This window comes from Hyperolius riggenbachi, chromosome 6, assembly GCF_040937935.1.
Source record: "Hyperolius riggenbachi isolate aHypRig1 chromosome 6, aHypRig1.pri, whole genome shotgun sequence".
NCBI lineage: Eukaryota > Metazoa > Chordata > Amphibia > Anura > Hyperoliidae > Hyperolius > Hyperolius riggenbachi.
The window spans coordinates 352176901-352189271 of record NC_090651.1 but is presented as its reverse complement, the minus strand read 5'-3'; the positions used below and the strand labels follow the sequence as shown (position 1 = coordinate 352189271).

The 12371-nt window shown below is 46.6% G+C and overlaps 1 protein-coding gene across 11 annotated transcripts in view; it reads left to right on the top strand.

Annotated features, from left to right (window-relative positions):
• The window catches only part of EIF4G3 (eukaryotic translation initiation factor 4 gamma 3), a 137410-nt gene that overhangs the window by 71144 nt on the left and 53895 nt on the right, over positions 1-12371 (top strand). For 6 of the 11 annotated variants that reach the window (XM_068241675.1, XM_068241673.1, XM_068241669.1 and 3 more), the window contains 4 exons: positions 2286-2395; positions 2483-2617; positions 5462-5552; positions 9914-10690. In XM_068241675.1, the coding sequence (XP_068097776.1) occupies positions 2286-2395; positions 2483-2617; positions 5462-5552; positions 9914-10690 (1113 nt within the window). The remainder of the gene's footprint in view (positions 1-2285; positions 2396-2482; positions 2618-5461; positions 5553-9913; positions 10691-12371) is intronic. The other 5 variants (XM_068241672.1, XM_068241678.1, XM_068241668.1 and 2 more) reach the window with 3 other exon arrangements.

Below are 12371 nucleotides of genomic sequence, written 5' to 3'. Positions count from 1 at the left end.
GCCAGCGGGAGTGGGCAGTGATTGCATTATAATAGGCTACATGGGGGAACGCATCCGCCTGCCCGGATTATTGCAGACTGCCAATAATGTCTGTTCTCAGCTCAAGTGGATACCCGAAGTGACATGTGACATGAGATAGACATGTGTATGTACAGTCCCTAGCACACAAATAACTGCTGTGTTCCTTTTTTTCTTTCTCTGTCTGAAAGAGTTAAATATCAGGTATGTAAGTGACACAGTCCTGACTCAGACAGGAAGTGACTACAGTGTGACCCTCACTGATGAGAAATTCCAACTATAAAACACTTTCCTAGCAGAAAATGGCTTCTGAGAGCAAGAAAGAGATAAAAAGGGGAATTTCTTATCAGGGAGGGTCACACTGTAGTCACTTCCTGTCTGAGTCAGGACTGAGTCAGCCACTTACATACCTGATATTTAACTCTTTCAGGCAGAGAAAGAAAATAAAGAATGCAGCATAGTTATTTGTGTGCTAGGCACTGTACATACCCATGTCTATCTCATCATGTCACATGTCACTTCGGGTATCCTTTAAGGGACACATCCAAGGAAAAAAAAGGATCTACTTACCAGGGGCCCTGTCCCTCGTTGCAGCTCCGGTGTCCCGGGGTCCCCTTTATTGCAGATGCTGACCTCACAAGGACCTCATCTTCTGTGCCTGCTCAAGCGTGCGGCCACGCAACCCGCAAACACGTAGCCTGGAGCGCTCTGCGCAGGCACAGTACCTACCGATCGGCTGCCAGGGGCTGGAGGAAGCTTCAGGTGAGTAGATCTTGTTTTTTCTTCCTTGGATCTGTCCTTTAAAGTGGACCTGAACTCTTGCACAGGACAGAAGAACAACATAGAGGAATGCACCCTGTATATATTTAGCGTTTAGCCTTTAATTCCCCCCCTTTATCTGAGACTAAGCACAAGTTGTAATTTGATCTCTCAGCTGTGTTAGCTAGCTGTCTCGGCAGAGCAGCTAAATCATAAACACAGGATGTTAACTGTCTGCTTCCATGAAAGTATGAAGCAGACAGATTTATTGTAGGGTTTGTATCAGCTGTAACAAAGAAATGTTTTTCTGTAAAGTTTATTATGCTGTTGTTTATCTTTTAGAGCAGAGAGGAAGTTCTGAGTTTAGGTCCGCTTTAAATCCCAGTGTAATTAAGGATTAAATGATGGCGGTGGTTATGATGTGTGCACACTTTCTGAGGTGTTCCTGTTACATCTCGATATTTCCTGGAAGCTGTTTAACGTTAACTGAGCATTATTTATTATTAAAAAAAAAAACTTGTTTAATGAACCCTTCCTAAGGGAGGTACATAAACTGTGTAGGCTTTTAATTGCCTACAAGGGCTGCTCCATAGCCCCCACCCAATATGGACGCATCCATTTTCTATTGATACCAAGCTGTCCACGTCCGCCCGTTTGCCTGGTGCTAATCCAGCGACACTCTGTAAAGTGCTGCAGAAGATGTCAATGCTATATAAATATGTAATAATAATAAGGCAGGACATTAGTCTATGACTATGGAAGGGATTAGATTGTGAGCTCCTCTGAAGGACAGTCAGTGACATGACTACTCTATAAAGTGCTGTAGAAGGTGTCAGTGCTACATAAATATATAATAATAATATGGTAGGACATTACACTATGACTATGGTAAGATTAGTAGCTGGATAGTATACTGGTTAAGGCCTCTGCCTTTGAGATGGGAGACCAAGGTTGGAATCCTGGCTAGGGGCAGTACCTATTCAGTAAGGAGTTCTAGGCACCACTCCCTAACACTGCAGGGTGGCCTCTTGAGCGCACCCCTGGCGGCTATAGCTCTTGAGCGCTTTGGGTCCAACAGGAGAAAAGCACTATAAAAATGTACTTTCTCTTCCTTTTTAGAGTGTGAGCTCCTCTGAGGACAGTCAGCGACATAACTATGTACTCTGTAAAGTGCTGCAGAAGATGTCAGTGCTATATAAATACATAATAATAATATGGTAGGACATTAGACTATGGCTATGGTAGGATTAGATTGTGAGCTCCTCTGAGGACAGTCAGCGACATGACTATGTACTCTGTAAAGTGCTGCAGAAGATGTCAGTGCTATATAAATACATAATAATAATATGGTAGGACATTAGACTATGACTATGGTAGGATTAGATTGTGAGCTCCTCTGAGGACAGTCAGTGACATGACTATGTACTCTGTAAAGTGCTGAAGAATATGTCAGTGCTATATAAATACATAATAAAACGTGTTCTTGATCTGGCAATGTTGTGTTGCAGGAACCCCATTTTACCCCAGTCAGCCGGTGTACCAGTCAGCGCCAATCCCCATAGTGCCTCCACAGCAACCGCAGCAGCCCCCGCCTCCCGCCAAGAGAGAGAAGAAAACGGTGAGGACGGCACGCCAGCCGCTCAGCTCATTGGGGGGGGGGGGGGGGGGGCGTCTCTTAAAGCTCAGCTTGACTCAACATTTCCAGTTCTTTTTCCAGATCCGAATCAGAGACCCCAATCAGGGCGGCAGAGACATCACCGAGGAAATAATGTCTGGTGGGGGCAGCAGGAACCCAACTCCCCCCATCCTCCGCCCCAGCTCCACGCCAACACCCCCTCAGGTAAGAGATGGAGTAGGGGCGTGGCTTTACCCCGGGGGGTGTCATGAGGTCAGAAGTCTGTTAGTGGGGTCCCTGGAAGTTACATGACTGGTGCCTAAAAAGTGAGAAAAGACTGCATGTGATGGGGGCAGGGTAGAGTGCAAGCTCTTCTGCATATTGAAAAAGAAATCGGCATTTGCGATTATTGTAAAAACGACACTATTTGCTGTATTTATGTTCATGGATTCAGAATGACACAGGTGTGTGTACAGGTCCTTCTCAAAAAATTAGCATATTGTGATAAAGTTCATTATTTTCTGTAATGTACTGATAAACATTAGACTTTCATATCATTTTACATTCATTACACACAACTGAAATAGTTCAAGCCTTTTATTGTTTTAATATTGATGATTTTGCCATACAGCTCATGAAAACCCAAAATTATTATCTCAAAAAATTAGCATATTTCATCTGCCCAATAAAAGAAAAGTGTTTTTAAAACAACAAAAGTCAACCTTCAAATAATTATGTTCAGTTATGCACTCAATACTTGGTCAGGAATCATTTTGCAGAAATGACTGCTTCAATGCGGCGTGGCATGGAGGCAATCAGCCTGTGGCACTGCTCAGATGTTATGGAGGCCCAGGATGCTTCGATAGCGGCCTTAAGCACATCCAGAGTGTTGGGTCTTGCATCTCTCAACTTTCTCATCACACTATCCCACAGATTCTCTATGGGGTTCAGGTCAGGAGAGTTGGCAGGCCAATTGAGCACAGTAATACCATGGTCAGTAAACCATTTACTAGTGGTTTTGGCACTGTGAGCAGGTGCCAGTTTGTGCTGAAAAAGGAAATCTTCATCTCCATAAAGCTTTTCAGCAGATGGAAGCATGAAGTGATCCAAAATCTCCTGATAGCTAGCTGCATTGACCCTGCCCTTGATAAAACGCATTGGACCAACACCAGCAGCTTACATGGCACCCCAGACCATCACTGACTGTGGGTTCTTGACACTGGACTTCAGGCATTTTGGCATTTCCCTCTCCCCAGTCTTCCTCCAGACTCTGGCACCTTGATTTCCGAATGACATGTAAAAGTTGCTTTCATCCGAAAAAATTTCTTTCTGTGTCTTACCCTCTTGCTTGAGGGTGTCAATGATGGCCTTCTGGACAGCAGTGAGGTCGGCAGATTGCGGTTTTGAGTAATGAACCAGGCTGGGAGTTTTTAAAACCCTCAGGAATCTTTTGCAGGTGTTTAGAGTTAATTGGTTGATTCAGATGATTAGGTTAATAGCTCGTTTAGAGAACCTTTTCATGATATGCTAATTTTTTGAGATAGGAATTTTGGGTTTGGGTTTTCATGAGCTGGATGCCAAAATCATCAATATTAAAACAATAAAAGGCTTGAACTACCGTACTTCATTTGTGTGTAATGAATCTAAAATATATGAAAGTCTAATGTTTATCAGTACATTACAGAAAATAATGAACTTTATCACAATATGCTAATTTTTTTAGAAGGACCTGTACGTCTGACCTCTACTTCCTGTTGTACACAGGAAGCAGTAGTGAGACCAGCCAATCAGAGACTTGCAGAACAACAAAGTAAAGAGCTGGCACATCCAAAGTAAATCTTTTATGGTTCCATGTAAAAGCACATGGCCAACGTTTCAGAGCCATGTAGGGCCCCTTTACCAAGGCAATATTTGCTCGGAGGCAAAAATCTGGCTGCCACTGCAAATGAGTTCCTGTAAGAGAGGTGGGAGTCAGGCTTCTCTAAACACTCACGTCCAGCAATGTGTCTTCAGCAGGCAGCAGCAAAGATTTGCCAGCTCTTTACTTTGTTGAATACGGCATAGAGGGGTCATCCCTCTTTTCCAGCTGTTGCGCTCCCCCTTGAGACCACGGGTTGGATCCTTTAGTGTGTGCGAGACAACACTACAAATATGAGATTTGCAGAGCAGTCCCATTCACCTCTGTATGTATGTAGAATAGATAGCAGGAGCTGCACTGGATGGAGTCAGCTGGAATGGAGAGTATGAAGGCTGTTGCCCTGTGCAGGCAGATTATTGGGGCAGCAGAAGGTGGGAAGTCCCTCGGGGTGTGGTCTATTTCATGTGTTTACTACATAATGACGAGCCCTTTACTGCTTGAGTGAGGAATGAGTGCAAGCTCTTGTGCCCAGCCTAGATCAGGAAATACTGTGCTTATGTGTGTGAATTTGTTGTTTCTGATTGTAATGTGTCTTTCTTCTCCTTCTTCTGCTTTGTCTTTTTGTTTTTCTTCTCTCACCTTAAATTTACTTAAAATGGATCCTTTTTATTTGTAATTTCTGCTTTTTTGCTCAAATTTCTCCTGCCTTTCACAACATGCTGATTTTCTCTCACCACCTTTTTGTACCTCTGATTTTTCCCCCTGCCCTTTCCTGTCCCGTTTCTACCACTTCCTCTTCTGTCACTGCCCCTCCCTCTTTTGTCCCTGCCTCTCCCTCTTTTGTCCCCATCTCTCCCTCTTTTGTCCCCACCACTTCCTATTCTACCACACTTCTCCCTCTTCTGTAACACCCTTCCTTCTGTCCTTGCCCCTCCCTCTTCTCTCCATGCCACTCCCTCATCTGTCACTGCCCCTCCCGTTTCTGTCCCCACCGCTTCTTCTTTCCCCACCTCTCTCTTCTGTGCCCACCCCTTTCTCTTCTATCCTGCCCCTGCCTCCTCTGTCCTTGCCCCTCCCCTCTTCCCTCCCCTTCTGTTTTGTAATATTTCTGTTGTGCTCTTCGTGCCTCTGTTGCTTTGTTTTTTACACCTTTCTGTTAGTTTTTCTGTTCCCGCGCTCATTATCACCCTCTTTTGTACTTCAAATCCCAGCAGCTACCTAGCCAGGCTCCTGAGCACAGCCCAGTGGTGTATGGGACTGTGGAGAGCCCTCATCTCTCTGCCACCAGGGAACCCAAAATAGGTGGGTATTGTTGTTCATGCGTAGTGTGACATCACCTTCAGAGACCGCCACCCACAGGTTACGGATTACTGCATAAACTTCCTTAGATGACAGACCAGTGTTGGAAGGCACTATGTAGGCTGCTCAGCAATTCCCAAACAGACAAGGATGTTCTGATCTATGAAGACGGGAGAGGAGTAGTTCGTAACCTTCTACTGCTGGGGCATACAGTAGCCACCAGATAAGAAAATCAAAGCAGTAACTGCAAAGCATTGCTGGCAGCAGAAGAGGGAATAAGCCGGCAAAGGCATCAGACTGTCACCTGATCTGATGGCAGAAGGAACATCCCACGTTGCATGGAAATATTATTTCTTAGAATCAGTTTTAAGCCTTTTCTCATGTTGCTTATATCTTCTAAATAATTGTTTAAAGTGTACCCGAGGCGACATGAGATAAACATGGACTGTATGTGCAGTGCAAAACATTAATAACCAGACTGTTTTACTTGCTTTATTTGCTGATTATAGTAAACCTCAATGATGAGCTAATTGCAGCCATAAAAGTTTTCCTGGAAGTATTCAACTTCTGAGGGCAGGAGATAGATAGAAAAAGGTCAATAGTTCCTGTATTTTCACTCTGGGACACTTAATAGTCTGCTAATGATTAGAGACAGTAACATTCAACCTACTTTGTGAATGCTTAAATATAAAAGAAAATCCCTGGGGTACTTAAAGTCATTTTTAGGAGTAGGAGGATAAGTATAAGTGTTTATCTCATCAGTTTTTCACATTGTGTTCAATTTAAAAAAAACAAAATTTTGCCCCTGAAAAGTTTGCATGTCAAGGCCTGAGTTTAAATGGCAGTGGCTGGAAAGTGTACTGGTTAAAGCAGTAGGATCAGCCATACTATGCCAGGGTAAAAAAAAACATAAGTAGATAAATACTTGATCTACTTACATAACACATGTATTGTACTGTCCACGTTTTGATTTCAGTGAATGTTACATAGTAAATGAAAAGAATTCTGTTAGTGGTGGGGGCCATGTCTTTTTGCCCACAGCTTAGGCTAAATCCTGATGACATTTCTGCCCTTTACTTTTTTTTTCTTTTCTCCTCCAATCGCTGAGTCACCTCAGCCTTGCTTGTAAACACAAGTGAGCAGGGGAAGCAAACACAAGTGAGTAGGGGATCGTGTTTCAGATAAGCAGCTAGACAGGGAAATAAATGGAAGAGGAGGAATATATTATAGATACAAAGAACCCCCAGCATGCAACTGTTTGGCACTGACTATTAAAGGGCCAGTGGTCCTTAAGTATGTGATAACTCCAAATCATAACTGCAGAAAAAGTTTTGAAAGTTTTGAGTGCAGGATTAGCATCTTTATCAATTAATACACGCAGACCAGTTGCTGTTAAAGTTTGATTTTTATGGTGACAATCCCGCTTTAAGGACTCCACTCCTGGCTTATGAGACCAGGGCTCGAATCGAATGCTTTTCCTATTCAGTAAGCCTATCTGTCTTCCGCTTCCTCACCCGCTGCTAATGTGATATCACATGTGCAACGTGCTATGCAGCGTGAGGCGCAAATAGAGCAAGACTGATTGCTACATCGGCTGGTGACAGTGGATAGGTAAAGTATAAATGCACGCATTGGGGGCACATTTATACTGGAGCGGGGCAGTAATGGAGTGGCAGATGCGGTGTCATGAGTTCCTGATAGATTTCATGCTGAATCTGCCTGCTGTGTATGGGTAGCCAGCTGATCTCTCTGCAATCGGAGAGAGATTTGTCGCTTAATGGAATCTGCCTATTATCGCTAGATCTGTGAGCACCTTAAAGAGAACCTGTACTGAGTAAAATTATTTAAAATAAACACATGAGGTAACTTCAAATGAACATTACATAGTTACCTTGCCATCAGTTCCTCTCAGAAGCTCTCCGTTTTCTTCTGCCAATAATCCCTTCCAGTTCTGACAACATTTTGTCAGAACTGAAATATATCAGTTGCTGTCATTTACAGCTGAGAGGAGAACTGATGTGTCCATGTTTCCCTATGGCTCAAGTGGGTGATATTACAGTTCAACTGTGTGCTGACCAGAAAGCTGTTATGGTGTAATGGCCATTTTCAAAATGGAGGACGGAGAATTCCATTGATCACAGTGGACAAACAGGACGCAGGAGAGGAAAAAGATTGAGTAGACTACGCGGGAGGTAAGTATGACCTGTGTATGTTTATTTTGACTTTTTTAATTTTCAGTTCAGGTTTTCTTTAAATATCATGTGTTATTGATCAAGGCCCCGTTCAGCATTGTAAGCACACAATGATTACTCTTCCAGCAGCTTTTGGTATTTTGAAAGACATGGAAGACTTTTGGAGGGTGAAATGATAGAAATAGCTCAGCAGTGCTTTAGCCTCTGGCAGAATTGGCGTCTCAGCATGGGCCTAGCCAACTAAGCTCTGTGATTCCTAGTTCTGGCTATAGGCTGCTTTTTGCTTCATAGTCTTAAGGTCCATACACACACTAGATTAAAGTCAACGCGAAACATCGCGCAAGTGTCATTCCCTATGACAAATACAGACGTCTTTCAAACGATGTTGTCCACACACTGACCAGTGGCCTGCAGCCAATTCTGAATGAAGAAAGACCGGGTCTCGACCTGGATTTTAGGCCAATTGGCCAATTTTTTATTTGCAGAACCACAGTGCACTGTGGTTCTGCAAATAAAAAATTGGCCTAAAATCCAGGTCGAGACCCGGTCTTTCTTCATTTGGACTGTTGTTGCACCCTTGGTGGATACGGGTGTGGACTGGTTGACTCCCTGGTGCTGTATTAAGAAGTGGGGTTGCAGCATCAAGGTTATACCTATACCCTGCAGCCAATTCTGGCCAACACAGCTATTAAATTTGGCCTGCAAGTGGTTTCCCTATTTTGCATTGTGTATGGCCCACTCTATACCTCCAGGGAAGCTATATAAGAGATCTAGATCACCAGGGGACCCATATGGGGAGGGAGAAATGACTACGCACCAGGAAACTGCATAAGGGAGAGAGGGGGGCCACTAGACACCAGGAAACTGGATAGGGGAGGGAAAGGGGCCAGTAGACACCAGGGAGCTGTATTGGGAAGAGAGGGGCCATAATGCTGGGCATACACGGCGTCGAGGGAGGCTTATCAATCGAGCCTGATGGCTCGATTGATAATATCCGACGTGTCCGATCACAGCGGGGATCGATTCCGCACTCGATACCCGTGGGCAGACAATAGAGACAAATCGAGCAGAAGATAAGAAGCGCCGGCGTGGACGAGCGGGAATCGATCCGGGCGCACACGCGGACGAGCAGGGACGTGGCGGGAGTCGATCTGGCGGCTAATCGGTCGCGGGATCGACCCGTGTATTCCCAGCATTAGACACCATGGAACTGTATAGGGGAGGGAGAAGGCATTAAAGGGACACTTAAGTCAAACAAAAAAAAATAAGTTTTACTCCCCTAGGGCTTCCAATAGCCCCCTGCAGCTGTCCGGTGCCCTCGCCGTCTTTCTCCGATCCTCCTGGCCCCACCAGCAGCCACTTCCTGTTTCGGTGACAGGAGCTGACGCGAGGGACGCGAGTGATTCTTCGCGTTCCCAGACACATTAGCACCCTCTATGCTGCTATATGGTATATGATATATGCTATAGCAGCATAGATGGCGCTATTGTGGCCAGGAACGCGAAGAATCACTCGCGTCCCCAGCCTGTCAGCTCCTGTCAGCGAAACAGGAAGTGGCTGCCGGCGGGGCCAGGAGGATCGGAGGGAGATGGCGAGGGCACCGGACAGCTGCAGCGGGCTATTGGAAGCCCCAGGTGAGTAAAACTCATTTTTTTTGTTTGACTTAAGTGTCCCTTTAAGCACAAGAGAACTGTATAGGAGAGGGGCCAGTAGACACCAGGGAACTGTATAGGGAAGGGGGGGGCCACTAGACAACATGAAATTTTGTAAGGAAGCCATTAGACATCAGGGAACTTTATAAGTTGGCCACTAGACATTGTGGTTGACCCGCGACTTGGTTCCATTGTTCAATTTCGGCCCACTTTGTATCTGAGTTTGACACCCCTGCTGTAGAACAATGTGGTTTGAACGACATTGTACATACCTGGCCGACTGCACGATAGCTGCCCAACGGTCGTCTGAGGCCATTCGTTAGAAGTTTCCAACGACTTTTGAATTGCGTGTACATAGCTTTACACAAAGAAACTCACAATTACTTAGCAGAAACAGTTTCTTTGGTCTCACAGCGCCCTCTAGCTGTCATACATAGCATAGCATGTGAGGAATTTCCTGGCACTGAATGTGTGACGTACTGGTCCTGTGTTTAACCATAACTCTCCTGTGTTCCCCTAGAGGAGAAGCCAAAATTGGAACCCGTGGTGAAATCATCTCCTCCCGCCCCTCTGCGACCAGAGCCGACCCTCTCCGGAAAGAGCGCAGCACCAGAGCCGATCCCTGAACCCGCCGCCGTCTCACGAGCCAGTCCAGACCTCCTCCCTACGCCAGGAATTTTACCCGGAATTACCGCAGCCACAGCTCCCGTTGTTGCCACTGCACAGGCTTTTCCTTGCCAACTGGGAGACACCAGCGAGGGCGAAAGCACGATAGAGGAGTGCACGTCTCCGGAAGAGGCCGCCACCGAAGACGTGGAGGAGGAGGAGCTATGCAAGGAACCGCTGGGCCCCTCCTTAGCCGCTGACCCCCCAGCCACCGCTCAGGAAGTGAACGGTATAAGCTATGAACATTCTGCCGTGGACATTGCTGTGACTGAGAAAGCTATGCTGGGAGAAGAGACTTCGACAGACGTGCCAGAGGTGGAACTGGCGCCCCCTGTGGATACAAACGTAGAATGCACTTCTCCTCCAAATGTGCCTCAATCATCGCCCGTACAGCCAGACTCACCCCCTCCTCCTCTCATCGCTGCTACTCAATGTACCACTAAGACCTCCTCTCCTGCCACTGTTCTTCCAGCCGTGGTGCCCGACCACGTGGCTGAGCAGGAGGACCCCAGAACTACCATCTTAGATGGGACAGTGGACTCTGCAAACACAAGAGCGGCAGAGGCCGACTCCGAGCTCGAGCCAAGTGTGACTCTCCTCAGCTTCACCTCAAGAAAAAGCCCTGTGGAAGGTAAGAGTGGGGGTGCCACGGGGTAATGAAGGCCAATGTTTGCCAATAGAGCTTTGCCGTGCCAAGGTGAGGCTCCTGTGCTTAAAAAGTGTGTTCTGCAGGAGAATGTATGGATCAATACACCATCAGTTTAATTGGAGGAGCAGTTTGTACTTCACTGATTGGCTGACCACAGTTTTGCTGTCAAATCGTTCACGCTAAACGCTAAATTTCGATCGATTTTGTCCCGAAATAGATCAGTCCCGTCGATTGCTGCGTGCGGGAAATTACCGTTGATCGCCCGCGGGTAGGGAGCGCATCGCTAGTGGCGTACGATCAACGCAGGTATACATTACCTGAAGCTGGCTCCCGGTATCTTCTCCGCATCACCTCCCGGCTGGCATCTTCTCCGCATCACGGCATCCGTGTATAACTTCCTGTGTCACTGCAGTGACAGCGGAAGTACAAATAGGGGGGGGGGGGGGGCGAAAGCGGCAGCTCAGCAGATGGTGAATCGGTTTCAGGCTGAAATCAATTCACAATCTGTTTGCAGTAAAGGCAGCCAAACGATCCCTCTCTGATCAGATTTGATCAGAGAGGGATCTGTCTGTTGGTCGAATCTGATGGCAAATCGACCAGTGTATGGCTACCTTTACTCCAGGCTACGACATCGCTCCATGGAGAGATGATCCTCTGGGCACAGTGGTAAGCAGCCAGTCAGAGAAGTGTGAAAGGATCACCTGTTCTCTTATGCTGGGAATACACGGTTCGTTTTTAAAGCACATAGATCATTTCAGATCTCCCGTTCGATCGTTTGGCCGCTTGATTCCTGATAGAAGTGAATGGAAAAAGATAAGAAAAACGAGCAGAAGATAAGAGAATCAACTGCAGAATCGAGCGGCAAAAATGATCCGTGTATGCCCAGCATTAGGAAAGTGGTTTCTCTGTTCTCTGTACAGTGCGAATCTACACTATTCTGTATGAGATCCAACATGAGTCACATTCTTATGAACAAACAGCTTACGCCTGTGGCATATCCTGATTGGGCGATGCAGAGCTTGCCAGTGTGGGGACACCGAGCTTGCCAGAGGGGGGCGGAGACTGCAAGAGGAGGAGGCGGAGACTGCAAGAGGAGGAGGCGGAGACTGCTGGGGGGGGCGCACGGAGACTGCCAGAGCGGGGACGCAGAGAGGTTCAGAGGGGGGATACAGAGGCTATGGGGGGGGCACAGAGACTGCCAGAAAGGGGGCACAAAAGGGTCTGGGGATGCAGAGACTGCTAGAGGGGCGATGTAGAGAGAGGTGACGGGGACGCAGGGACTGCCAGAGGGTGGGGCACAGAGGCTTCAAGACAGTCAGGCACAGAAACGGTTGGAGGGGTGCAGAGACGGGCATAGGAGTCAGTGCCGTGCTCAGCATTGATCTTCAGTCCACAGACCATGCTGTGAGCATTCCTTGGATGGGGTCCAGCTTAGAATATTGCTGAGTAATTCTGGTTGGCATCTCGTCTTTTCATGCCAGATTTTCTCCCCCCTCAGCAGACTGGATGAGATGCAGCCTCGGTAACATGAAACAATGCGATTTATCTCCAGACTTACTGAGGCTCCTGTTCCTTTATAGATTGCAGAGAGTGAATCCTGTCCTCTGATGATAAGTTACCAAGTCACGCTCTCCCTTTCTCTCAAAATGCCCGGCTGTGTCTT